Source organism: Rhinopithecus roxellana, chromosome 13 (assembly GCF_007565055.1).
Source record: "Rhinopithecus roxellana isolate Shanxi Qingling chromosome 13, ASM756505v1, whole genome shotgun sequence".
NCBI lineage: Eukaryota > Metazoa > Chordata > Mammalia > Primates > Cercopithecidae > Rhinopithecus > Rhinopithecus roxellana.
This window is the reverse complement of record NC_044561.1, coordinates 52,886,379-52,912,148: the sequence shown is the minus strand read 5'-3', so window position 1 is coordinate 52,912,148 and position 25,770 is coordinate 52,886,379. Positions and strand designations below refer to the sequence as shown.

The 25,770-nt window shown below is 41.0% G+C and overlaps 1 protein-coding gene across 1 annotated transcript in view; it reads left to right on the top strand.

The window, feature by feature from the left end:
• KCNJ6 (potassium inwardly rectifying channel subfamily J member 6) overlaps nucleotides 1–25,119 on the top strand; it is a 311,720-nt gene extending 286,601 nt beyond the window's left edge. Inside the window, exon 4 of the mRNA XM_030913920.1 lies at nucleotides 24,127–25,119. Within this exon, the coding sequence (XP_030769780.1) occupies nucleotides 24,127–24,452 (326 nt within the window). The 3' untranslated portion in view covers nucleotides 24,453–25,119. The remainder of the gene's footprint in view (nucleotides 1–24,126) is intronic.
• The last annotated feature ends 651 nt before the right edge of the window (nucleotides 25,120–25,770 follow it).

Genomic DNA, 25,770 nt, shown 5'->3' with positions numbered 1-25,770 from the left:
GATTCCCAGTGGAACCACCATCCATCCGTTCATCCTGTTTTCCATGCCAGAAACCTGGGTGTCCTTCTTGGCTCTTCCCTCTAACTCGGCCTCATGAATAATTCATTACAGTGGTCTGTCTACTTGACCTCCTAAACATGTCATGAGTCCATTTCAGTCTCCCTATCTTCATCACTTCTATTCTAGTCCCAATACTATAATTTCTTCTTTGTACAATTGAAGCAGTTTGCTATTTTCCCCACATCTGCTTACTTTGTCCTCCTCCAAGTCATTTTCTCCTCTGCAGCCAGAGCAATATTTTCATTTGGTACCAAGCTCCCCTTGCCCATCCCCCAAACACATTTATCTACTTTCAGCTTCTTGAACGCCCAAGGAGCCTTCCTACAACAGATCTTCCCCCTGCAAATGTTGTTCCCTCTGCTTGTAGGGCACTCACCCTTACCCCACACATTGCCTTATCCATCCTTCAAATCTTAGCTCAAATGTCACATCCTCAGGGACATTTTTACTAATTCACACACAAGACCAAATGCAGTCCTTTTTCACAGTCTCATAGGAGTCACAGTTGTAATTTTATATTTATTTGGATTCTCAGTAGACCATACATCCAATGAATCCAAGGGCCAAGTCATCATTCTGCTCTCAGAACCCATCAAAGTGCCTGACACATAATAGATTCTCAATAAATACATGATAAATAAATGAAGTTATTACCAGCTGGGTCTTTTTACTCATTTATCCATTATTTATTAGACATATTACCAAACACTATACTATGGAATGGAGATAAAATGGTGGCTAAGACAGAGCTCCTGCCCACAGAAACCCTCGTCCCCGGACTTCCGAGAGATACAGACAAGTATTGACAGTTACAGTTTGGTGAAAAAGATTCTGATGGGGTGAGCACTGGATACTGTGAAAGCATGTGAGGTTCCTGTAACCTAGTGGCAGCTTAAGTAAATTCCCTCTTCCTATTCCCTACTTTTTCTTAAACCTCCTCCCCATGACTTGCATGCACACACTTAACCCTAGAAGACTTGTTTTATTCTTCTACTTTTGCTTTCCTTTGTTTTATTTGAACCTGGGATCCTATGGGCTTTAGTGAGTTCATGAGCACCTGACCATTGGGAAACTTTTGAATGCACATATATTTTAAAAGAAGAGGATCTATGGGTTTCATCAGATTCCCAAAAGCGTCCTTGCCTTAAAAAAGTTAAGAACCAGTGCCTGAAAAATGCAGAATAATGAGGGACAATGAAATGAAGAGCGACTCTTTAAATACCAGGCATCAAAGAGTATTTTGAAATGTCCGAAGAACAAGTATGTGTAAAGTAAACCCTGGCATCAATAGGAAGCCAAGACATGGCGTCACCAGACCTTTCCTGTGGAGGTTTTTATTCCACTTGAAAGAATCAACAAACAACAAAACACATGACATACGGGACAAAAGCTATTGATCAATGATGCTAATTCTACAGGAAAGGTCAGCTGTTGCTTTTACATTTGACCAAGGAAAGGAAGGGAATTAAGAGAATCCCCAGTGGTGTCCTCAGGCAGAACCCTGTGTTGAGTACTTTCACATGTGAAGCTTCCCATGGATGCAATAGCACCTGTAATCTGGTCATTGTTTTCTCCATGTGACTAATGAGGAAGTGAGAGAGGTTAAGTAGCCTGTCCTAGGTCCCACAGCCACTCCATGCAGCCAAGATTCACACCCAGGCCTGTGTGCCTCCCACTCCTGTAGTGTGGCCCCTATGCTTCATCGAGGAGCCTGTGATCTGTAAAATGAAATGAATGCATTAAGTGATTTCAAATTACTTTAGCAGAAGGAACCTATTATTCAGTTTCTTGTTCTGAAACATTTTTTCCATGGGAAAAGACTGGGAAACAAGAACGTGTATGTATATATATTTGCTTTGCTTATTTTTACAGAAGGAGACACAGGAAGGATTGTATTAGTTTGTTCTTGCACTGCTAGAGACTGAGTAATTTATAAAGAAAAAAGATTTAATTGGCTCACAGATCTGCAGGCTGTACAGGAAGCATGATAGCATCAGATTCTGGGGAAGCCTCAGGAAACTTACAATCATGGCAGAAGGGGAAGGGGAAGGGGAAGCAGGCACATCTTACATGGCTGGAGCAGGAGGAAGAGAGAGACTCGGGGAAGTACCACACATTTTTAAACAAAATCTCATGAGAACAGCACCAAAGGGGAAAATCTGCCTCCATGATCCAATCATCTTCCACCAGACCACCTCCAACATCGAGGATTACAGTTCAACATGAGATTTGGGCAGGATCTAGCAGAAATGAATGAAAATGACCTCACATAGGAGGTGGGCAGAACAGGGGCAGAAGGAGTTTAGGGATGGGAATGAGACTTTTCTGAATATGTCTTTTTGTGCTAACTACATTTTTGAACCATTTAAATGGCTTACAAGTTTAAAAACAAAATAGAAAAAGAATGACAAAAGCAAACCTTAAAAGGAAACACAAATAGAAACAAAGGAACCTGTTTATGCAATAGATAACATAACCACATATTTATAAAAATTAGTTCAGGTAACTTTTGAACACAGTATTTTGCTTGTACAACCTCAATAGGAATATTCTAGGATTTTAAAAAATTGCAAGTAATTCTTAGTTTTACCTCATAGGCTTGTAGTTGATGGTATCAAAAGGGCAAAGTGCAACTGTAGAATTAACAAAAGGCTATTTATTGAGGTCATACAAGAAAGACTGCTACCATCACTTTCCTCCTAGTGAAAAGTCAAAGGAGGGTGAGTTTTATAGAGTAAAAGAAGGAAGTCTTAAGACAGACAGTGTTTGATTGGTGAGTGTTCTATTAGGTAGAATTTTTGGAAGTAGGGAAGCTTTCCAAATGGCTTTCAAATGCTTTGAGCAGTTTATGACTGGTCCATCACCTACTGGTACATTATTGGGAGCCCTCAGGCTAAATAAGGTCACATGGGATTTTCTGTTTCAACTGGAGGAATAGCTGGTCCTTAGCTGTGAGGTCTGAGTCTTGTATAAGCAATTCCTCAGTAGAGTTATGGATGTGACCATTCCAAAAGTGTTTTGTATGTTTTGTAGCAGAGAGACTACATGTATAGATTGTTGAGAATTCAGATTCTTACTCTTGGGGAAGGAACAAGTATAGAATGGGAGAATTTGAAGAAGTTTCCTGCAGTTTGAGATTTGATTTGGGGCTATCTCATGATTTATTAAAAAGTAAATGAAGGTTGCCTGGTGCCTGCAAGCAATTTTCTGAGATGGTAGCCAGTATCCCAGATTTGGGCAGGGAATAAACACCATTTGTGTGGAAGACAAGGTAAGAATGGACAGGCTTAAAAGGAAAGCTAGTGGAGGGTGGAAATGGTAGGCAGAAAGGAGTGGCAATTTGGGACAAATGGTGGCCAGGTGTTGGTGTGCAGAATGTCCTTGGCTATGATCATTTATTTGCACTCTATTTTATTTTGTAAAATATGTTATCAATCTTTAGGCGTAAGACACTATAGAAGTTATAAAAATCAAAATTTATGGCTGGGAGTGGTGGCTCACACCTGTAATCCTAGCACTTTGGGAAGCTAAGAAGGGCGGTTAACCTGAGGTCAGAAGTTCAAGACCAGCCTGGCCAACATGGTGAAATCCCATCTCTACTAAAAATACAAAAATTAGCAGGGCATGGTGGTGCATGCCTCTAATCCCAGCTACTTGGGAGGCCGAGGCAGGAGAATCACTTGAACCCAGAAGGCAGAGGCTACAGTGAGCTGAGATCACATCACTGCACTCCAGCCTGCGCAACAGAGCGAGACTCCATCTTAGACATAAAAATAAAAATAAATCAAGATCAAAATTAACATGTAGTCTCTGTCTTCAGATATAGAAATAATAGTGTTGTGGTTGACAGCATAGACTCTGGAGCCCGGCCTCCTAAATGAGAACCCTCACCCCACTCTTACTGTACCTATTGGTCTGCTCAGGCTGCCACAACAACATACCAGACTTAGTGACTTTAACAAGAGAAATGTATTTCCTCACAGTTCTGGAGGCTGGAAGTCCAAGATCAAGGTGTCAGCAGGGCTGGCTTCTGCTGAGGGCTCTCTGCCTGGCTTGTAGACAGTGACTTTCTTGCTGTGTCCTCACATGGCTTCTTCTGTGTTCATGTAGAAAGAGAGTGTACATGCTCTGATGTCTCTTCCTCTTCTTATGAGGACACCCATTCTTCTTATCTCATTTAACTTAAATACCCCCGTATATACATATGTAACAAACCTGTACTTTGTGCTCATGTACCCTAGAACTTAAAGTATAAAAAAAAAAATTATCTCCCTAAGGCCAGTTCTCCAGATGCAGTCATATTGGAGTCAGGACTTTGGATATGAATTTTGGGGCATGATATTCAATCCACAGCACTATGTGACCCAGAGAGTTACTTAATCTCTCTGCCTTAGTTTGCTAACACGTGAAATTGAGATCATAGCATCTGTCTGAGAAGGCTGCTGCAAGGACTAGCTGGTTGGTTCACACTCAGCACACACTGAGCCCAGCACACAGTAAGCACTCAATAAATAACATTGCCTACTTAATTCAATACTTAATTTATACACTTATCAATGATCTTGGTGAGAATAGAATTAGGAGGACATATGTAGGATCTCCTTTTTTAGACATTTTTAAAAATCCACACTTCCATTTGTTTTTGCATAGCTGGAGGTGACCCTCACTGACCCTCTAATATTTGGGTAATAGAAGAAACATAACTGTTCCTCGAAGGGATTTGTAACCTGAGCCTAGGGCAGGGCTCATCATTATTTAAATGTTCAGCAGTTGGCAAAACCTACTGAATTAAAACCATGATTATGCCAGAAATCACACTATCCTGCTTCTTTTTAACACTGGGCTTGGTTAATCACCAACATCTTTCTCTCACATGAAGAATGACCCAGCACTGACTTATAAGTGCACAACACTTTATTACTGCACTAATTCAGCACAGTTCTTATTGAGAATGGGCACAGGAGTAAAGGAAAAGGAAAACATCATCTATGTAGCCTGGTGTTTGAAATAAAATGGTAAAGTGTCTACAATCGGTTCTTTGTTTTTGAATATTGGCAATATAGATTCATTTTATAGTATTCAGAAGTGGTGAGAGTGGTTTGTATTCATCTAATTTTATTGGAATCTTATCCTCCAGGCAGTTTTGATGTATTATCTACATACTGACCATACCTCTGGCTTTGCCCAGAGGGCTCTCTCATGAGGATGACTTTCATCATACTGGTATTCTGCACACAAACTTCTCCCATCATAATTTGTCACAGAATCTAAAAATAGGGCTTTGCCTATTAAATCTCCATCTTGCAGGGCCTGCCCCTGTGTTTGCTCAGTGCCTATTGCACATTCCTTAGCTGTGTTTCAGTCTGTTTTCCTGGATCCTAGGCAGAGTGAGCCTAGCAATCACCACCCGTAACACGTACTCCCTTCCCCTCCAAGCCCTCCTTCTCACATGGTCTTATTGGGAATGAAATGGCCACCTAAAGACAGGTTTCCATGCATGTCCCTGTAAGTTTAACTCCTGGAAGACTAGACATCCAGACAGAGAAGCTCTCAGTGGAAAAACTGCGAAATTAAATAATTGTTAAAAGCTACACACACACATGCACACTCCCACACACCCATTTGGAGAAATAACTTAGTTCAGACAACACTGTGGAAATCAAGCAGCCTCCCTGTCATGGGTGAGTCTGTGTGTCAGTTTGACTGTGCTGGGGATACCCAGGTAGCTAATAAGACATTATTTATGGGTGTGTCTGTGAGGGTGTTTCCAGAAGAGACTGGCATTTGAATCTGGAGTAAAGAAGATCTGCCCTCACCTATGTGGGTGGGCACCATCCAATCCATTGAGGACCCAGATAGAGCAAAAGGCAGGGAAAAGGGAGACAGGCTGTCTCGTCTAGAGATGGGCATCCATCCTCTCCCTCAGACATCAGTACTCCAGGTTCTCAGACCTTCAGAGCCCAGGACTTAGATCAGTCATTCTCCCCTACCCACCACCAAATAAGTGAACGGTTAATGGTTTTGAAAACACAGAACAAGAAGGACCTTTGTATGAATAATTATAAGCAGTATAATATAAAAACATTCCAACAAAATGGAATTCGGTGATTTTTTTTAATATAGTACTTGATAAGTACAAAGTAATGTACATCACATGTTATGTTACAAAATATGATAATAAAACACTTGTAATTTAGCTGGGTGTGGTGGCACATGCCTGTAATCCCATCACTTTGGGAGGCTAAGGCAGACAGATCAATTGAGCTCGGAAGCTCGGGACCAGCCTGGGCAACATGGCGAAACCCTGTCTCTACAAAAAATACAAAAATAGTCAGGTGTAGTGGCACATGCCTGTAATCCCAGCTACTCAGGAGGCTAAAGTGGGAGGATCACCTAAGCCTGGGGAGGTTGAGGCTTCAGTGAGCCAAGATCCTACCACTGCACTAAAGCCTGGGCGACAGAGTGAGATCCTGTCTCAAAAAACAAAATAATAGGCCAGGTGTGGTGGATCACGCCTGTAATCCCAGCACTTTGGGAGCCTGAGGCAGGCAGATCACCTGAGGTCAGGAATTCGAGACCAGCCTGTCCAACATGGCGAAACCCTGTCTCTACTAAAAATACAAAAATTAGCCAGGCGTGATGGCATGTGCCTGTACTCCAAGCTACTTGGGAGGCTGAGGAGGGAGGATCTCTTGAACCCGGGAGGCGGAGGTTGCAGTAAGCCCAGATCGCCCCACTGCACTCCAGTCTGGGCAACAGAGTAAGACTCCATCTCAAAATAATAAATAAATAAATGTAATATTATATAAAACACTTGTAACTTGGCCACTCAATTTAAGAGCTAGAACATTGCTAACCATTATATCTACTTCTATATTCTTTTCTCACCCCAACATAACTACTGGTTTTTAACATTCCCTTGCTTTCTTTAAAAAAAAAAAAAAAAAAAAAGTGATTTGGCTGGGTGTGGCGGCTCATGCCTGTAATCCCACACTTTGGGAGGCCAAGGTGGGCGGATCACTTGAGGCCAGGAGTTTGAGACCAGCCTGGCCAACATGGCAAAACCCCATCTCTACAAAAAAATACAAAAATTAGCAGCCGTGGTGGTGCAAGCCTGTAATCCCAACTCCTCAGGAGGCTGAGGCACGACAATCACTTGAACCCAGGAGGCAGAAACTGCAATGAGCCAAGATCATGCCACTGCACTCCAGCCTGGGTGACAGAGTAAGACTCTGTCCGAAAAAAAAAAAAAATGATTTGTATGTATTCCTAAATACTATATTATTCACTTATGCTTATTTTAACTTCATAAAAGTGGTATACTTTTAAATTTTATAAAACTTGCTTTTTTGTGGAATATTATGTTTCTAAGATTCATCTATATTGGACCCTACGTGTGTAATTTACTTACTAGTACTTCTTACAATTCCACTAGGTGAATATATGCCACTGTCTGTCAAGGGACAGTTGGGTTGTTTCCAACTTGTTAAAAATGATACTGCTGTCCCAGCTCATTGTGTTGCTATAAAGGAATACCTAAGGCTGGGTAATTGATAAAGAAAAGAGGTTCATTTGGCTCATGATTCTGCAGGCTGTACAGGAAGCATGGCCCCAGCCTCTGGTGAGAGCTTCAGGAAGCTTCCACTCATGGCAGAAGGGGAAAAGGGAGCAGGTGCATGGAGCTCACATGGCAAGAGAGAAAGGAAGAGAGAGAGAGGATGGAGGTGCCAGGCTCTTTTTAAACAGTCAGTTCTCATGGGAACTGATAGAACGAGAACTTACTCATTACCTTGGGCATGGCACCAAGCACCCCATGACCGAAACACCTTCCATCAGGCCCCACCCTCAACATTGGGGATCAAATTTCAACCTGGGATTTGGAGAGGACAAATATCCAAAGTATATCAATTGCTATGAACATAACCATATGTTTCCTGTTGTACATGTCCGTAGTTACTAAATATGTCCTGTGATCTAATAGAGTGAGTCCCTACAGTTTGTTCTTCTCCAGGAGCGTTTTGGCTTTTGAGTCTTTGTATTTCCTTATGGTGTAAGAAAGGATTTGTCAAATCCATTTTTTTTTAACTTTAAGAGTATTTTGTTGGGATTGCATTGAATCTATAAAGTAACTTGGGAAAAACTGACATCTTTAGGATGTTTAATCATCCTATCCATGAACATGATATATTTCTCCATTTATTTAAATCTTCCTTACTGTCTCTCAAATTGGATAATTTATAAACTGTCATAAAGGTTTTGTATTTCTATTATTAGATATATTTCTAGGTATTTTTTGTTGCTAGAGGAAATGGTGAAGAGTTGTTATGTCTTTTGTTTGTTGCTGGTATATAAAAATATACATAAGTTTTCTGCACAGATTTTTAATTCTAGCCACCTTGCTAAACATTCTTAGTAATCCTAATAGTTGTACTACTCTTGTGGATTTTCTATGTACACAGTTATATTATCTGCAAATAATGAAAGTTTTATTTATTTCTGAATCAAATTATTTTATTTCTTTATCTTATTTATACCAGCAAAGGCCTTTGGTACGATACTGAATAGAAAAGGTGATAGCAAGCATTTACTGTATCTGTATTTAAAATCACTGGTCCTGACTTTAAATGATCCTAACTTTTGATCATCATCATCATCAGAAATAATGATTGTTTAGATTTTTGGTAGATACAGTTGGTCTCATATTCAAAGTTTATTAAGAAGTTTCATGATAAGTGGTTTTTGAATTTTATCAAATGAATTCTATGCACGTATTATAATGATCTTTCAATCTTTTAACATGATAAATTATATGATCAGTATTCTAAGGTTAAACCACCCTTGCATTCCTTGGAATAAACCCAACTTGGTCATGGTGTATCTTTTTTTCTAAACTGCCGGATTTGGTTTGCTAATATTTCTTCTAGAATTCTTGTAACTACACAAGTGAATAATATGAGCTTGTGTTCTCCTTTTTTTTCTCTCTTTCTTGTATTATATTTATGACTTTATTGTCAAGATTATTTGGCTTCTAGAATGAGTTAGGAAATTATTCTTCTATTTCCTGGGAGAGTTTATGTGAAATTATCATGATTTCTTCCTAGAATATTTCATTGAACTCATCTTTAAGATTGTCTGGGCTTTGTAATTTCTTTATGGCAAGTTTTTAGTCACTGGCTCAATTTCATAATGGGTTATAAGGTATCTCTGCTTTTTATTTTTACTTAAATAACTATTGGTAATTTACATGATTTAGAAAATTGTCCATTTCATCTTTATTTTTAAGTTATTATAATCTCCTTTTGGGTTTTCAGTCTCTGCCATTTCTATAGTTATATATACACCTTTGAGTTCCCAATGCCATTTATTTTTGCCTTCTATACCTTTTACTTGGCCAGTCTGATCAGAGATTTGTCTGTTTTACTAGACTTTTCAAAAACACAACTTTTGCCTTTATTGATCCTCACTGTGGTTGATTTGTTTTATATTTTATTAATTATACAGTGATCTTTGTTGCCTATTTCCCGTGAATTAATTCTGTTGTTCATTTACTAATGTCTTAAGTTGAATATTCTAAACATTAATGTTCAGACTTTCTTGTTTTCTAATATGTGCATTTATGTATATAAATTTTTCTTACTTTCTATATGCCCTTTAATTTTGATATTTAGAGTTTCAATATTACTCAGTCCTAAGTATTATCAAATTTCCATTATGGTTTCTTCTTTGATGTTTAGAAGTGTGATCATATATTCCAAAACGTGGTAATTTTTAAGTTCATCTTTTCTTATGTTTTCTGTCCTGTGCATGCAAAGCTCAGGATTATATCAATTCATACACAGAATCTGGAAATCCTCCTCCAGTTCTGTCCTCTATGAGACCCACCCCTCCCCTCAGTCGGCCCCCGCATACTTCTTTCTCTAAAGCCAAGACTCCCTCAGCATTTGAGCCACCTGGGCTGCTGCATGGTTTTACACAATCGGGGCCACTCTTAGGGTAAAGCAGTGAAAGGAAAGAGGAAAATGCAGCCACACGCTCTGGTCCCTGGAATTCCCCTTTCCCAATACTTGGTCCAAAAACACAGGTTCTCTCTCAGAGTTTTGGCGCCTATGTCACCGCCGCACTGCAGAGCAGCTGAGGACGAAGACTGCACTCAGGGCTAGGGGAGAAGTCCTCACACTCAATTAATGGGGATTCCCACTCCCGTCTCTGACCCCCAGCAGCACCTTTTCCTGGTCCTCCGGTTAGAAAGGCAGGGTTTCTCTCTGAGATTTTCTTGCCGGCACTTGTTCTGCATTGGGGCCCCAGTTCTACACTGGGGCCTCTCTCAGGTTAAAGCCAGAAGATAAAGGAGGAAGGCAGAAAAATGTATCCCCAAACAATTCATTCCTCAAGTTTCGACTCCCTTCTCCAATCATCCTGCTATTGTGAACTTTCTAGAGTCTTCAGGTGGTTTCATTTAGTACCTTATCCAGAGGCCTCAACTATAATTGGTGGGAAGGAATAGGTGCGTTTACTCCCTCCTCACCAGCCCCAGAAGGCCCATCTCTTGCTTTTCATTGAACTCAAGTTTACTTCAAATTATGAATTTTGTACTTTTCCAGCATTGTGTTATATTTTAGCTGAGGGTCCTTCATATGCAGACAGACATGACGCTGGAAGCAGTAATCTCCCCCTTTCTTTTCTAATGACTCACAAGCCATCTTTTTATTTAATATTAATAATACATTTCAGACATGGCCAATGAACAATATTAAGCTGTTTCGATATAGTTCTCTAAGCCTACTCTTTTTACTTAACCGTAAGTACTTGCTGGGAACTTCCAATGCTGAAGCACTGTGCTAAATGCTAAGGAATATGGAAATAAGACAAATAGATCCTCAGGGCATTCACAATTCAGCAAGGAAAACAGACACATCGGACTGCTGTAAAACACTCTGATAAGTGCTGTGATAGGTCACTGAAGTGTTATGGTGGCCTGGAACTCAATAGTTCCAGCAAGAGACTGGTTGGCCACAATGTGCTTTGGAAAGGAGATCACACATTAGTTACTCTTGAAAGATGAGCAGCATTTTACTATGGGAAGGGTATTCAAGATAAAGGAGAGGACAAGCACTGTCACAAAATAGAAACGCAAATGGCAAGTACCATTAACAACAATGTATTATATACCCAAAAATTGCCAAGAGTAGATGTTAAATGTTCTCACAACAAAAAAATAAAATGAGTGCTTGAGGTAATGGATATGTTAATTAGCTTGACTTAGCCTTTTCACAACATACACATATATCAAAGTATCATGTTGTACACCATCGATATGTAAAATTTTTGTTTGTCAAACAAATAAATACATAAAACAAAAGGTAAGACACTTTGTAATTTTCCAGCATTGTGTTATATCTTAGCTAAGGGTTCTTCATACACAGACTGACATGATAGTAGAAGCAGAAATCTCCCACTTTCTTTTCTAATGACTCGCAAGCCATCTTTTTATTTAATAATACATTCAGACGTGGCCAATGAACAATATTAAGCTGTTTCTGTATAGTTCCCCAAGTCCACTCTTTTCACTTAGCAAGTACTTATTGGGAACCTCCAATATTGAAGCACTGTAAGGAATATGGAAATAAACAAGACAAATAGATCCTCAAGGCATTCACAATTCAATAGGAAAAACAGACAACTGGCTGGCCGCAGTGGCTCACGTCTGTAATCCCAGCACTTTGGGAGGCGGAGGCGGGTGTATCACGAGGTCAGGAGATGGAGACCATCCTGGCTAACATGGTGAAACCCCGTCTCTACTAAAAATACAAAAAAATTAGCCAGGCATGGTGGTGGGCACCTGTAGTCCCAGCTACTCGGGAGGCTGAGACAAGAGAATGGCGTGAACCTGGGAGGCAGAACTTGCAGTGAGTCAAGATCTCGCCACTGCACTCCAGCCTGGGCGACAGAGCAAACCTCCGTCTCAAAAAAAAAAAAAAAAAAAGAAAAGAAAAGAAAAGAAAAACAGACACCTATGACTGCATGCTCAGAGGAGATCAAGATCAGGTTTTCCACCTTTTGCTCCTCATCAAATGAAACATTACTTCTTCCAGAAAGTACTATACTCACAAAATAACCTAGCTCAGGGAGACTTTATGATGATCTCCCTGATATGGAACATAAACACCACATGCATACACACAGATGTCATCTTGGCAGTTCTGCCTTGCTTATGAGGCTAACTCTGTTGGTTTTATTTTGTTACTTTTCCAGATTCAGTAAAACATGACACTTTTAAAGACTGGACTGGGACCCAGGTCAATACGTAAGACAGGAATTTTTCTGAAGAAAATTATCAATTTACCCTAGAAATACTTTTTAATGTTTACTGATAGGCAAACATTAATATTCTTTTTTATCATTTTTTAAATGAGTTCTGATACAAAAATGATGAACAAAAATTGGAAAACCATTCATGAGCATTTACTTAAATCTTACTTATTACATAAATACTTCAAATGGCACTAGGGAAAGGTATTTTCCTCTCCCTATGGAACTCAGTAAGTGTACTGAGTTTGCTGCCATAACAAAGCACCACAGACTGAGTAGTTTAAACATCAGAAATTTATTTTCTCACAATGCTGGATGATAGACATCTGAGAACAAAGTGTGCACAGGGCTGGTTTCTTCTGAGACCTCTTTCCTTGGCTTGTAGATGGCCATCTCCTCCCTGTGTCTTCACATAATCTTTCCTCTGTGTGTCTCTGTGTCCTAATTTCCTCTTCTTATAAGGACATCAATTATATTGGGCCCACCAGTATGACCTTATTTTAACTTAATTAACTCTTTAAAGATTCCATCTCAAACATCTCACATGCTGAAATACTGGAGAGTAGGACTTTAACATATGAATGTGGGGGTGCACAATTCAGCCCATAATAGTACACTTAAGACAACCTCCACAAACCAAGTCAGTATTATTAATATTTCCCCCAACAAATAGACCCACCACATATTTTGGATCATTTTGTTTTATTGATTAAATAAAACTATGATATATTCATATAATGGCACATATCATTGCCATAAAATGGAATAACCATAAAATTATGCCGGAGAAAAACATTTATATTTACCTATGTAGTTACCTTTTCCAATGTTCTTTATTTCTTCATGTGGATTTGAGTTACAGTCTAGTCTACGGCCACACCACCCTGAACGCACCTGTTCTCATCCGAGTTACTATCTAGTGTCTTTTTATTTTAGTCTGAAGGACTCCCTTTATTATTTCTTGGAGTACATGTCTGCTAGCAACAAAGTCTCTCCACTTTTGTTCATGGAATGGCTTCATTTCTCCTTCATTTGTGAAGGATAATTTTGCAGATATAGAATCTCAGTTGACAGTCTTTTTCTTTCAGTGCTTTGAATAATGTCTTCTCACTGCCTTCTGGCTTCTACTGAGGACCGCGCTGGGGGTGGTGAAGAATGAACAGACACAAGAGACAAAGACAAACAGAGAACATGGCGGCCGCGCGCAGAGCCTCCGCCTCACTTTATTTATACTCCATAAACCTCACGTCAGCAGAAATAACACAATGCAAAACAAACTTTCTCTACCCAGATGTAACCTTCTGCTTAGTTCCTTGTCTCTAAGCTCTTTCTTATTTGTCTGCCTTCTTGCCGCCTACTGGAGTTCATTAAAAGTTCAACTGGAGATACTGTCCTTGAGCCCTATCTATTCTTAGCATATTGTTTTCAATGGCCCCTGCATTTCCCCCTTTTTGTTTTGCCTCAATCTTAGAAAGGTAGCCCATACTTGTTCCTGTTTTTTCCTTTGTTTTTGGATACAACGGAGGGAGCATTGGATTACCAGGAGAAGTAGACTCAATCCAAGCACCCAAAGCAATATACTTCCAGAGATTGTAGAAATCCATGTTTTCATCTGGGTCCATGGATTAAGAGCAGCAAGGCGTTGACCCAGCTCCTGCATAGTAGTTGCTCTGGACAATACATGTAATTGTTGTTGAAATGCTTCGGAAATGTTTTGAGTGAGTTTTTGGATGTCCACACTAATATTTTTATGGCCTATTAATAGTTTTCAGGATTTCGGTCCAATTTTGAGAGATATTAGAAGGCACAGGTGTTACACAAAATTGAGTAGAGTTCCAATCACATTGCAGTGTTATCCAAGTACTGAGGACAGTGAGCTGATCTCCAAGCCACGTTAAGGCTTGTTCCACGTTGTCCAATCTTTCAGCGAGTTGGGAGTCAATGTTCCGTTGTTGCAGCCACAACCGGTGAGATTGTTCATGCCATTGCTGTACAAATTCAGCATTTTGTATGCTTTGATGTAGCGTGAGCCCTGCCACAGCCGCAGTGGAGGCAGTGGCAACAAGGCTCATCACCAAGGCAATTATAAGTCCAAGGGCATGACGGGTCCGCTGAAGGGAAGTCCAAATATAAGTCTCAAGAGGTGATGCCCCCCATGGTCGCGTAAGGTTGACAGGTAGCCAAATTTCCTTACGAGCCCTGAGGATATAAATATCCCCCGTAAAACTGCGCCACCAGGAATGATTGAGGCAAGACAAAAATGTACACGTATCTTTACAATTAACAATTCCCGTATCATTATCCCATGTCAAGTTCCCCGCTAATAATAGGTAAGGCTTTCGGACACAAGCAATAATATATCGGGAGGTATTCCAATGTAAGTGAATATGAAAGGAGCTCTTTGGGTTAGAAAGATTAAGGGACATATTTCCCACAAAAGTACTAATAGCATCACCTGCAGCTAATAACTTCCAAAGATGACTCTGTACTTGTAAAGAGTGTTTAAGATGAGGCATAGGTGGCGACAAGCCTCCTTCATGCCATACCAAGGTCTCATTACCATCAGCGGCAATACTTTCATTTACCTGGTGCCATTTCAAAGGTATGTGACTAAATTTTGTTTGAAAATCACCGTGCACACTCCAATCAGTTACTTGCAGCCCATTGTGCTCTATTAAAATCCGAGGCTTAGTTCCCCGACAGTGCTGCCACTCCAGCACCTCAATATTAGGGGAAACCTCTGGGATAGGACAAAAAGGTAAGGAACTAGGAATAGTCTCATTACTATATACAGTATGGTTATACTGAAAGCTTCTAGTTACAATAATAACAGTGTTAGCAGCCACATGGCTATGATTATAGCGAACAGCCCAAGCTTCATGTGATTTCCGGAGACAATGAGGACTATTTCCCATGCAAATCGGAAGTCCTTCCACTCCAAATTGGTATGTGCTGTTTATTATTCCCGTTTCCTGTTCTATGTTGTCATTATCCATATAGGGGGATGGCATCCAAGTAGTGTCATTGGTGAAAACCTTAATTTCCACCTCCCCCCAGGCGACTCCCTGATACAAGGGTGGAAAGGGAATATAAGTCCAATATTCATACAAAGTCTCACTAAGGGAAATAAGTCCCCTGCCGAAGCACATCCAACAAAAGAAGAGGTGCATGCTGAGTCCAGTTTTCTTTTCAACAGGGTTTTAATTGCCTTGTAGGAAACCACTCAGGTCCGCTCCCTGTAAGGATAAGAGCATAGCCCTGTCCCTGTTTTAGAACTTGCCCTTGAGCATACTTACCCTCTTCATTAGGATACCAAACCCTTAAATTGTCAGCGGGGACTATCGCCAAGGGAGGTGAGGAAAGATGAGTTACGGCAGCGGAGTCCTGCAATTGTCTCCATTGATTCAAAAAATTTAAGGTAAAAAGAACCTTCAGTATCTGGTTTCTGGGGGACTCATTTCCCCCTTTTTGTTTTTGCAGCTGCATTTTTAAGATTAAATTTGCACCCTCAATAATGGCTTGACCTTGACTGTTGCCCGGGATACCGGTGAGATGTCGAATTTTGTATTGCTGTAAGAAAATTTGTAATTTACAAGAGACATAGGCAGGGGCATTATCAGTTTTAAGTATAAGAGGAATGCCCATGATGGTAAAACAAGCTAAGAGATGAGTAATAACAGAGTCAGCTTTTTCAGATGGCAAAGGAGTTGCCCATTGAAAATGAGAGAAAGTATCAATGGTATGATGAACATACTTTAATCGTCCGAAAGAAGGGACATGTGTGACATCCATTTGTCAGATCTGATTAACTTGAGTACCTTGCGGATTAACCCCAGGATGGAAAGATGGAATGCTTAAAGGAGCACAAGAAGGACAAGCTCGGATAAGAGAACGAGCTTGTTTACGAGTTAAATGAAACCGTCGTTGAAGGCCAGAACTATTAGTGTGATGTAGAGTATGTTCTTGTTCTGCAGCCTGCAGGTGGCCGATTAAAAGCGAATCAATTTGAGTATTACCATGAACTAGCGGTCCAGGAAGTTGAGAATGAGAACGAAGATGAGTAATGAATAAAGGAGCTCGACGTTGGCTCAAAGTGGACCTTGAACAGGAAATACAGATATTGGTGAGAAAGGTAACACAGAATGCTGCCTGAAAAATGAAAAGATCGGAGACTTAGGATATTGGGTAGAAAATTGTCCAACAAATGAGGCGCAAGCAACTTGCCAAGAATCAGAAGTGGCAAGGAGATAAGTAATCTGACTATGAATGAATTGAGAGATAATTAAGGAAGGATCTCCTCCCCAGAGTTGTCGACAGCGATGTCGTCCTTTGATGATTAATTTAGCTAAACGATCAACATAAGTAGTCAAGCGTTTAGATGTTTTGTTGGACAAAAAGATCCATTGTAACGGCCGATTTGTTTGATGAATCATTCCTGTGGGAGAATGTAAAGTGTGAAATAAACACAAGGAACGGGGAACGTCAGGAAGGATATAATGTAAATGGGCTTTTTGAAGCTGCTCTTCTACCAGCTGGAGTTCCTGTAAAGCCAAAGGAGTTAAATGATGTGGGCTGTCCAAGTGACTGTCTCCTTCTAGAATAGAAAAAAAGATGTTGTAACTGATACGTTGGTATTCCTAAAACAGGATGCATCCAGTTAATGTCCCCTAAAAGCTTTTGAAAGTCATTTAATGTTTTTAAATGAGCGCGTCGAATTTGAATTTTTTGGGGTCGAATATTTCGTGCTCCTAAGGTATAACCTAAATATTGAATAGGAAAATCCATTTGAATTTTTTCTGGGGCAATATTAAGTGAGTAAAAAGAAAGCTGAGTTTGTAACGATGCAAAAGCATCTTGCTGCTTTTCTTTGGTGGGTGCAGCAAGAAGAATGTCATCCATATAATGATATAAAAGAACAGAAGGATGACACTTTTGAACAGGATCCAGGGCCCGATGAACAAATTCTTGACACAAGGTAGGGCTGTTTAACATACCTTGAGGTAAAACTTTCCACTGATATCGCGAAAGTAGCTGAGAATTATTAAAAACAGGGACAGAGAAGGCAAAACGCTCACAATCCTTTTGATGCAAAGGAATAGAGAAAAAACAATCCTTTAAATCAATAATCATGAGTAACCAATCTTGAGGAATCATAGAAGGATTAGGAAGGCCAGGTTGTAAAGATCCCATGGGTTGAATACATGCATTCATAGCACGAAGATCTGTTAATAGTCTCCATTTACCTTTTTTTTTTTTCTTTATTACAAAGACAGGGGAATTCCATGGAGAAGTACTAGGCTCTATATGACCTAAGGATAATTGTTCCTGAACTAAGTTTTCCAAGGCCTCAAGCTTTTTACGTGTTAAAGGCCACTGTTCAATCCATATAGGAACATTAGTTTTCCATGTCAAAGGAAGGGCTTGAGGCTGCTGAACAGTGGCTACCTGTTTAAAGATTTTTTAAGGGGACTGTAGCCCATGTGGAACATCATATTCTTGACAGAATTAGAGACATGAGGAATAGAAACAAAAGCTCCAAATTGTTGTAATAAATCTCGCCCCCGTAAGTTTAGGGCAATAGGAACAATATAAAACTGCACTTGGGCCGTTTGACCATCCGGCCCTCGACAACTCAAGAATTGAGAACTTTGATACACCTCAGAGGCAGAACCTAATCCGGTAAGAGAAACAGCAACAGGCTGTTTAGGCCACTGTAAAGGCCATTGGTTGGAGGCAATAATAGAAACGTCAGCTCCAGTGTCGACCAAGCCCTGAAAAATGTGTCCCTCTACTTTGAGGGGAAACAAAGGTTTTTGTTGAGTTACTAAAGTTTCCCAAAAAATATGTTTACCCGTGCTTCCAAAACCTCCGGTTCTTTCTTGTCCCCATGAAGGAAACTGAAAATAGGGTAATAAAAGAAGTTGTGGAATCCGCTGCCCACCTTTAAGGGACATGGGTTTATGAGCCTGTGCCATAATTTGAATTTCCCCTTTATAATCAGAATCTATAACTCCCAAATGAACTTGTAAACCCTGTAGAATGCTACTGCTGCGTCCTATAAGCAGTCCAACAGTATGTGACGGTAATGGCCCAAAAACACCTGTAGGCAATTTAACAATCCCCATTTCTGGGGTAAGTTCAATGGCCTGCAAAATCGCCACATCAGCAGCAGCACTACCAGAAGTAGCAGAGAAAAGCTGGGCTACTGAAAATTGGGGGTTAACATTGACTGACTGGCCTGCTGATGCTGGACCCCCGAGCTGACTGGAAATGGCAAATGAAGAGGGCTTGTATTGTTGTTGGGGCCCCAAGCTGAAGGGCCCCTTTGCAAGTTTCCCGATCCGGAGGTTAAAAGATTACCATCTTTGTCCACCTTACAGTGACATTCATTAGTCCAGTGTCGCCCTTTGCCGCAACGACGACAGGGCTCAGTGGGAAGCTTTTTAGATCCTACTCTTGAGGAGTCGCTCTTGTTAGATAGTTTACGGCACTCCTTTTTAAAATGACCAGTCTTTCCACATTGGAAGCAAACTCCCTTTTTTCCCATGAGTGCCTTAGATAAAGCTCCAGCAAATAATTGTGCATTATAGGCAGGCCCTCCCACTCCTGCACAGGCTCTAATAAAATCTTCTATTTGTAAGTTTCCAGCAGCCTTGAGAGGACGCAACAACCTCTGACATTCCTGATTAGCATTCTTGAAGGCTAGTGTGGTTATCAGGATTTTGCCTGCAGCCCCACTACCCACAGTCTTTATTACAGCATCTTGGAGCCGAGCAACAAAATCAGGATAAGGTTCATTGGCACCCTGCAAAACCTTAACAAAAGACAAGGCAGTTTTCCCCGATGGTTCTACTTTACACCAAGCCTTTAAAAACAGTCCTTTAACTTGTGATAATGCCACATCATCGAGTCCAGATTGAGCCGCTACTGTAGCAAACTGACCAGTACCTGTTAATTGCTCCTCTATTGGCCCTGGAGGATTTCTAGCGGCATTATGGCGAGCCTGTTCTTTGGCATCTTCCAGCCACCAACTGCGTAGCTGAAGCCACTGAGAGCGGTCCAAAACAGCCTTCCCCAAGGTCTCCCAATCAAGAGGCAAAAACAACTTCTCAGAAGAGAAAGAATCTAAAAGCCCCATGACAAAGGGGGATTGAGGGCCATAATTAGCAACAGCTGCCTTCATTTCTTTAAGGAACTTAAATTGAAGGACATTATACTGTACATTTATACCTCCTTGAGGAAATTGATCATTAGGACCAAAACGTTGCCTAGTAATGGGAAACAATTTTAGAGGATCTTCATCCTCTTGAGAATCCAATACCTCAATTACAGCTTTAGCAGTAGAAGCAGGGACAGCAAAAACCGTGCCTGAACGAGGCAACATTTCCACCGGCGGTGGCAGTGGGGGAAAACTGTCCTCCTCCTCCACCTTGGGTGCCGATGGGGGTGGATGGACCACAGGAAAAGTAAAAACAGGAGTGGGTGGAGGAGAAGGCTGAGGGGGAGATAACTGTAATTGTAAAATTTGTTGTAGCAATTGGACAACTGGCTGAAGCTCCTTTTGAATTTCTGATTCCTTTTCATGAGACACATCATCAGACAAAGGACCGTTTCCACCAGCTACAGGATTATCTAAAGAAGGGGAAATGGCTATTGGAGACTTCGAAGACTCCTCATCCCCATTTTCCCCTTTTTCAGAGTCTGTCTCTAAGAGCTCCAAAGCTTGGGTAACAGAAGCACAAAGGGCCCATAAAGGTGCCGACATTACATCACTGCACTGGTGTGCTTAACGAAGGGTCTTAACAACCTGTTGCCAATCTCGTTTATTTAATTGCACTTTAGTTTGATATTGAAACCAATAGCAATGTTGTTCCACATGAGCAAACAATTTTTGCAGAGTTCTCTCTTTTGTATCAACCCCAATCGAAAGTAAAAGCCCTTGTAATAATCTTAAATATTCTGAGGCCAAGGAACTGGAATTCCCCATAATGAAAGCTTAAGAAGGTTCCCCTTAACAATCCCCGGGTTTTACCCGCTCCTAGGGGGTTCCCCTTCTTGTTCCCCACTACTCACCCCTGCGGACCCTGCTCGCTGCGCCACTTATTGAGGACCGCGCCGGGGGTGGTGAAGAATGAACAGACACAAGAGACAAACAGAGAACATGGCGGCCGCGCGCAGAGCCTCCGCCTCACTTTATTTATACTCCATAAACCTCACGTCAGCAGAAATAACACAATGCAAAACAAACTTTCTCTACCCAGATGTAACCTTCTGCTTAGTTCCTTGTCTCTAGGCTCTTCCTTATTTGTCTGCCTTCTTGGCGCCTACTGGAGTTCATTAAAAGTTCAACTGGAGATACTGTCCTTGAGCCCTATCTATTCTTAGCATATTGTTTTCAATGGCCCCTGCAGCTTCCATGGTTTCTAATGAGAAATAAGCTGTTAACGTCATTGAAAATCACCTGCATGTAATGAGTTGTTTATCTTTTGCTGCCTTCAAGATTCTACCTTCATCATTGTGTTTTAACTGTTTGATTATGATGTGTCTCAGTGTGAATCTCTTTGGGTTCATCTTACTTGTGGTTTGATAAGCTTCTTAGATGTGTAGATTGCTCCTGGTATTTTCTCTTAATACTCTCTTTCTGGGGCTCCTGTAATGAGTATGTTGGTATGCTTGCTGGTGTCCCACAGGTCGCTGAGGCACTGTTCATTTTTCTCCATTCTTCTTAATTTCTATACCTCGATAATCTCAACTGACCTATCTTCAGGCTCCCTGATACTCTCTTCTGCCAGCTCAAATCTGCAAAGTTCCTGTAGTAGTTCTTTTCTTTCATTTATTGTACTTTTTACTTCAGAATTTATGTTTGGATTTTACATGTAACTTATTTTTATTATTGATATTCTTTATTTGGGGAAACAATGTTTCCCTAATTTCCTTTAGCTCTTTAGACATGGCTTCTTTTAGTTCTTTGAACATATTTAAAATAGCTGATTTAAAGTCTTTCTCTAGTGAATCCAATGCCTAGACGTCTTCAAGGACAGTTTCTGTTGACTGCTTCCCTTCCTGTGTATGGGACATGCTTTCTTATGTCTTTGCATGTGTCATAGTTTTTTGTTGAAAACAGGCATTTTAAATAATATAAGGTAGTAATCCTGAAAATGAGATTCTCCCTCCTTTTCAGAGTTTTTTGTTGCCATTGCTATTTGTTTTTTAGTCACTTTCCTGAGCTAATTTTGTAAGGTCTGTACTTTTTGTGTATATGGCCACTAAAGTCTCTGCTCAGTTAATTTAGTGATGAGCTAATAATTAGACAAGTTCTCTTAAAAGCCAGTAACCAAAAATCTCCCAGCCTTTGTCAAGGGTCTCTATGTACATGGTGGGACATGCCTTCAACAGTCAGGCACTTTACAACTCTGCATTAACCTTCACCTCCTACTTGCACAGAGCCTCAGTGTCAACCAGAAGGGAGAGCTCAGGGCCTTCTCTGGTTTTCTTGGGCATGTGCACAGCCCTACACATGCATGTGGTCTTCTAGTTTCTCAGGAATATGTCAGAGTTTTCCAAAGGCCCCTCAGAACATCTTTTCCAAAAATGTATTTTTGTTCTTTGATTAGCTTGCTGTTTTCCCCAACTGTTATCACAGCCCTATTTTCTAGCCACTTTACCATAAATATGTATTTCCTTGGTGGAAAAAGAGTTATTGGATCACCTTTTCCTCTTGACTTCCTGTTTGTTCCTCATGCTGAGCCCACATATCCCTGCCATCACCTGTCTTCACCCCACCACTCCCAAGCACAGATAAAGAAAACAATTCAGAAGAGAAACACTGTTTGAGAAGTAAAATCAAATCAGTGTTGACCTATGTTTCTAATACCTAAAAGCCCTGCAATATTTGTTTTAGAGGCATAAAGAGGGGGCTTCTGTGGGTCATCCAAGGAAACATTGAAGAAGGGTCACATTTTGGTTTTAAGATTAAGAGGAAGAGCACAGAGCTGGGATGAGGGCTGGTGCTGGCTCAGGCCTGACAGCTATCGTTAAGTCAATCACATAGGTCCCTGGCACCCCAGTTTCTTCTTCTAGACACAAGGAGCAAATGCAGTGCTGCAGGAATGTTGTGTAGCTCTGGACCCTTCTGTGTAAACATTCACAGGTATCCTCTTCTCCCTAATCCACCTGCATTCAGCACAAAGCAACTGCGTAATACTTAGTGGTGGTCCTAACAGATAATATACCAACTGGCTGGTTGGCTGCTCTTCTGAATGAATGGACACAGCGCCATAGTATGACATTCATGAGTCCCTGGTGATTTTGCCTTTGTAAGTCCCTTGCCCCATTAAGAAAATGTGTTAAATTATATTTTACAACTGTATTGGTGTAAAGATGAATACATTAACAATTTTTCCATCTAAAAGTTTATCTTTTCTGATTTTTAAAAAAGTTAAAACATTTTCATGAGCCTCTAAAAGTATCATGGGCTGTAGACACCATGCCTTTTTGCCTAATGGAGAAGTCAGCCCTGGATTAATGACCGAATGAATATTTCCATTTCCTGAGAATTTTTATAAGAGAGTTCTTTGGCCTCAGAAAAAATAACACACACAAGTGTCATTTCTCATATCTTATGCCACACTTGTTGCCTATTTTTATTTTCTAATGAGTTGGCTGGAATTTTCCTCATTCTGCCATTTCATATTTAAAAGAAAGCCACTTCCTGACTCCAGGGCTGCTGATAGCTCACGTGGTGCTTTTGTGCAAATTACAGAAAGGTTTCTAATGTTTAAGAAAAGGGAAAAGTGGCCAGGAGCAGTGGCTCACGCCTGTAATCCCAATACTTTGGAAGGCCGAGGCAAGTGGATTGCATGAGCTCAGGAGTTCGCAAACAGCCTGGGCAACATGATGAAACTCCATCTCTACTAAAATACAAAAAAAAAAAAAAAAAAAAATTAGCCAGGCATGGCAGTGTCCACCTGTAGTCCCAGCTGCTCAGAAGTCTGAGGCAGGAGAATTGCTTGGACCCGGAAGGCGGAGTTTGCAGTCAGCCAAGATCAGAACCACTGCACTCCAGCCTGGGCAACAGAGCAAGACTCCATCTCAAAAAACAAAAAAACAGGAGGGGGGGAAGCTTTTAAAGTAGTTATGATTGCACAATCTGATTAACTATGACCACTGGGCCTAAGGAAAGTGCAAATTCAGGTGAGTAACCCTTCCAACTGCATCTAGGGGCCACAGTCATGGCCTGTGTATTAATGGCAGGTGGGAGGGTAACACTGATCTGTGGCCTCTAGCTTAAAAGCAGCCTAAGCGTAGTTCCGTATATGAAATTTCATTCTAAGTCTGTGGCTAAAGAGCTCAAATACCATTAGAACCCAGGCTGTCTCCAAGAGCAGTAGGAGGCCAGAATCATGGCTTCAGGGTTCTCCCAGAGCAAAGAGTGGACCAGACATAGCCACACACATGCAAACACTTGTGTGCATTTGCACACTTGATTTCCTTTGTGTGTGCCTGGCCATGCAGGCAAATGTGGCTTGATGTGAGCCAGGACTCTCTCATTGTTCCCCAGGATTCCCCTAAGAGGCCTGGAATCTCCATGGCACATTAGCATGTGTCTACAACGTGAATGACACCTACTAAGTTGTGGCACTGTATGCAGGTCAGTCTCAACAGCTGCATGCAGTACTCCTCCCAGCTCTCTGTGACTCCTTGGCCATGCAAAGCCCACACTCACATATGCTAAAGCCTCCATTCTTCTCTCTGCAGGGATGACATGCCAAGCTCGAAGCTCCTACATCACCAGTGAGATCCTGTGGGGTTACCGGTTCACACCTGTCCTGACCCTGGAGGATGGGTTCTACGAAGTTGACTACAACAGCTTCCATGAGACCTATGAGACCAGCACCCCATCCCTTAGTGCCAAAGAGCTGGCTGAGTTAGCCAGCAGGGCAGAGCTGCCCCTGAGTTGGTCTGTATCTAGCAAACTCAACCAACATGCAGAACTGGAGACTGAAGAGGAAGAAAAGAACCTTGAAGAGCAAACAGAAAGAAATGGTGATGTGGCAAACCTGGAGAATGAATCCAAAGTTTAGTGCCCTAGCTGGGCAACCCCTTCAGTCCTCCCCCTGACACAATCTTTCCTTGTCTCTCATTCTCTTTCTTTTTTGTCTCTCTTGCTTTGTTCTTTATTTATATTTAATTTTTACATGACCAGAAAACAAATCTTCAAGGTGTAAAATATCTACCTGCCCTCTCTCAGTTGTTTAGATTGACAAGGTAGACATGGATTTGATGAAGGTGCAAAGTGCTCTCATTTGTGGCCCAAGCCTGGTCTCCTCCCAAAATACTACACGTCCAACTCCTGGAGATTTCAGTTACTTACCTGCATGTGTTGTATAATACCAGATCACTCAAAAAGGTGTGTCAAAGATTTTACCTGGGATATGACAAGCAAGGTTTCCGGTGCGTATTTATTCATTCAGTGAGACACAGAGTGGAGCCCTCAGTTTTATAGATCCCAATTCTTTTCATCTACTACAGGGTGAGGTGCTTGCCCCCATGTGGGCGTGGTAGTTATAGGGCCCAGGTGAGCTGAAGACAAACCACTGTACATATATATGCCTTATGTAATTATTTTCTTTTTGTAGTTAGTAATAAAACCCAGCATGTACAAAAGTACCACAGAACAGAACTTCTAAATACTGTACATAGATGTATCATTAATGTAGGTTTAGATATATAACTTTAGAAATAAGAAGCAAAAAAAAAAAAAAAAAAAAGAAAGAAAGAAAGATTCCTAACATGCAGTAGGCATTTCTGTTTTGACGTCTGTGTTTTCCAGGTTATTTTGATCCCGTTGACGGCTGGTCCTTCAGTGCACGGCCTTTGTTTGTGTCTCAGACTGGCAGCCGTTAGGGTACCTCACTGTTCCCATGCTGATCCTTTCATTGAATCTAATAAGCCATAGGTCTGGGGGAAATTGAGAGATCTGGTAGATGACAAAACCCACCACCAATATGCTGATATACTGTGAAATGTTACAAAACAGATGTCTGTTTTTAAAAGATAACAAGGGCCTCACTAACTGGCCTGGAGGAGGGGGAATACCAGGAAGGAGATATTCTCTAGCATGTCACCAAAGGTATGTTTTTACTTTTCACATGAGCTCTTGCCCTTTGTAGTACAATAATTTAGGAAACTTTTCTGCAAAACCATTGATTCTCCAGCTGTAGTTTCTCTACAGACTGTTACAATGAGACATGGTAAGTTAGCAGAAGATGGTTTGGGTCTAAAGCCATGAAATTCATGAAGGCATGTAGTGAGTGACACGCATTATAATCATTGACCTCTCACGCTTTGACTCTATCTGGCATTCTGCGAATGATATCTCGCCTGTCCCTGGGGCTTATC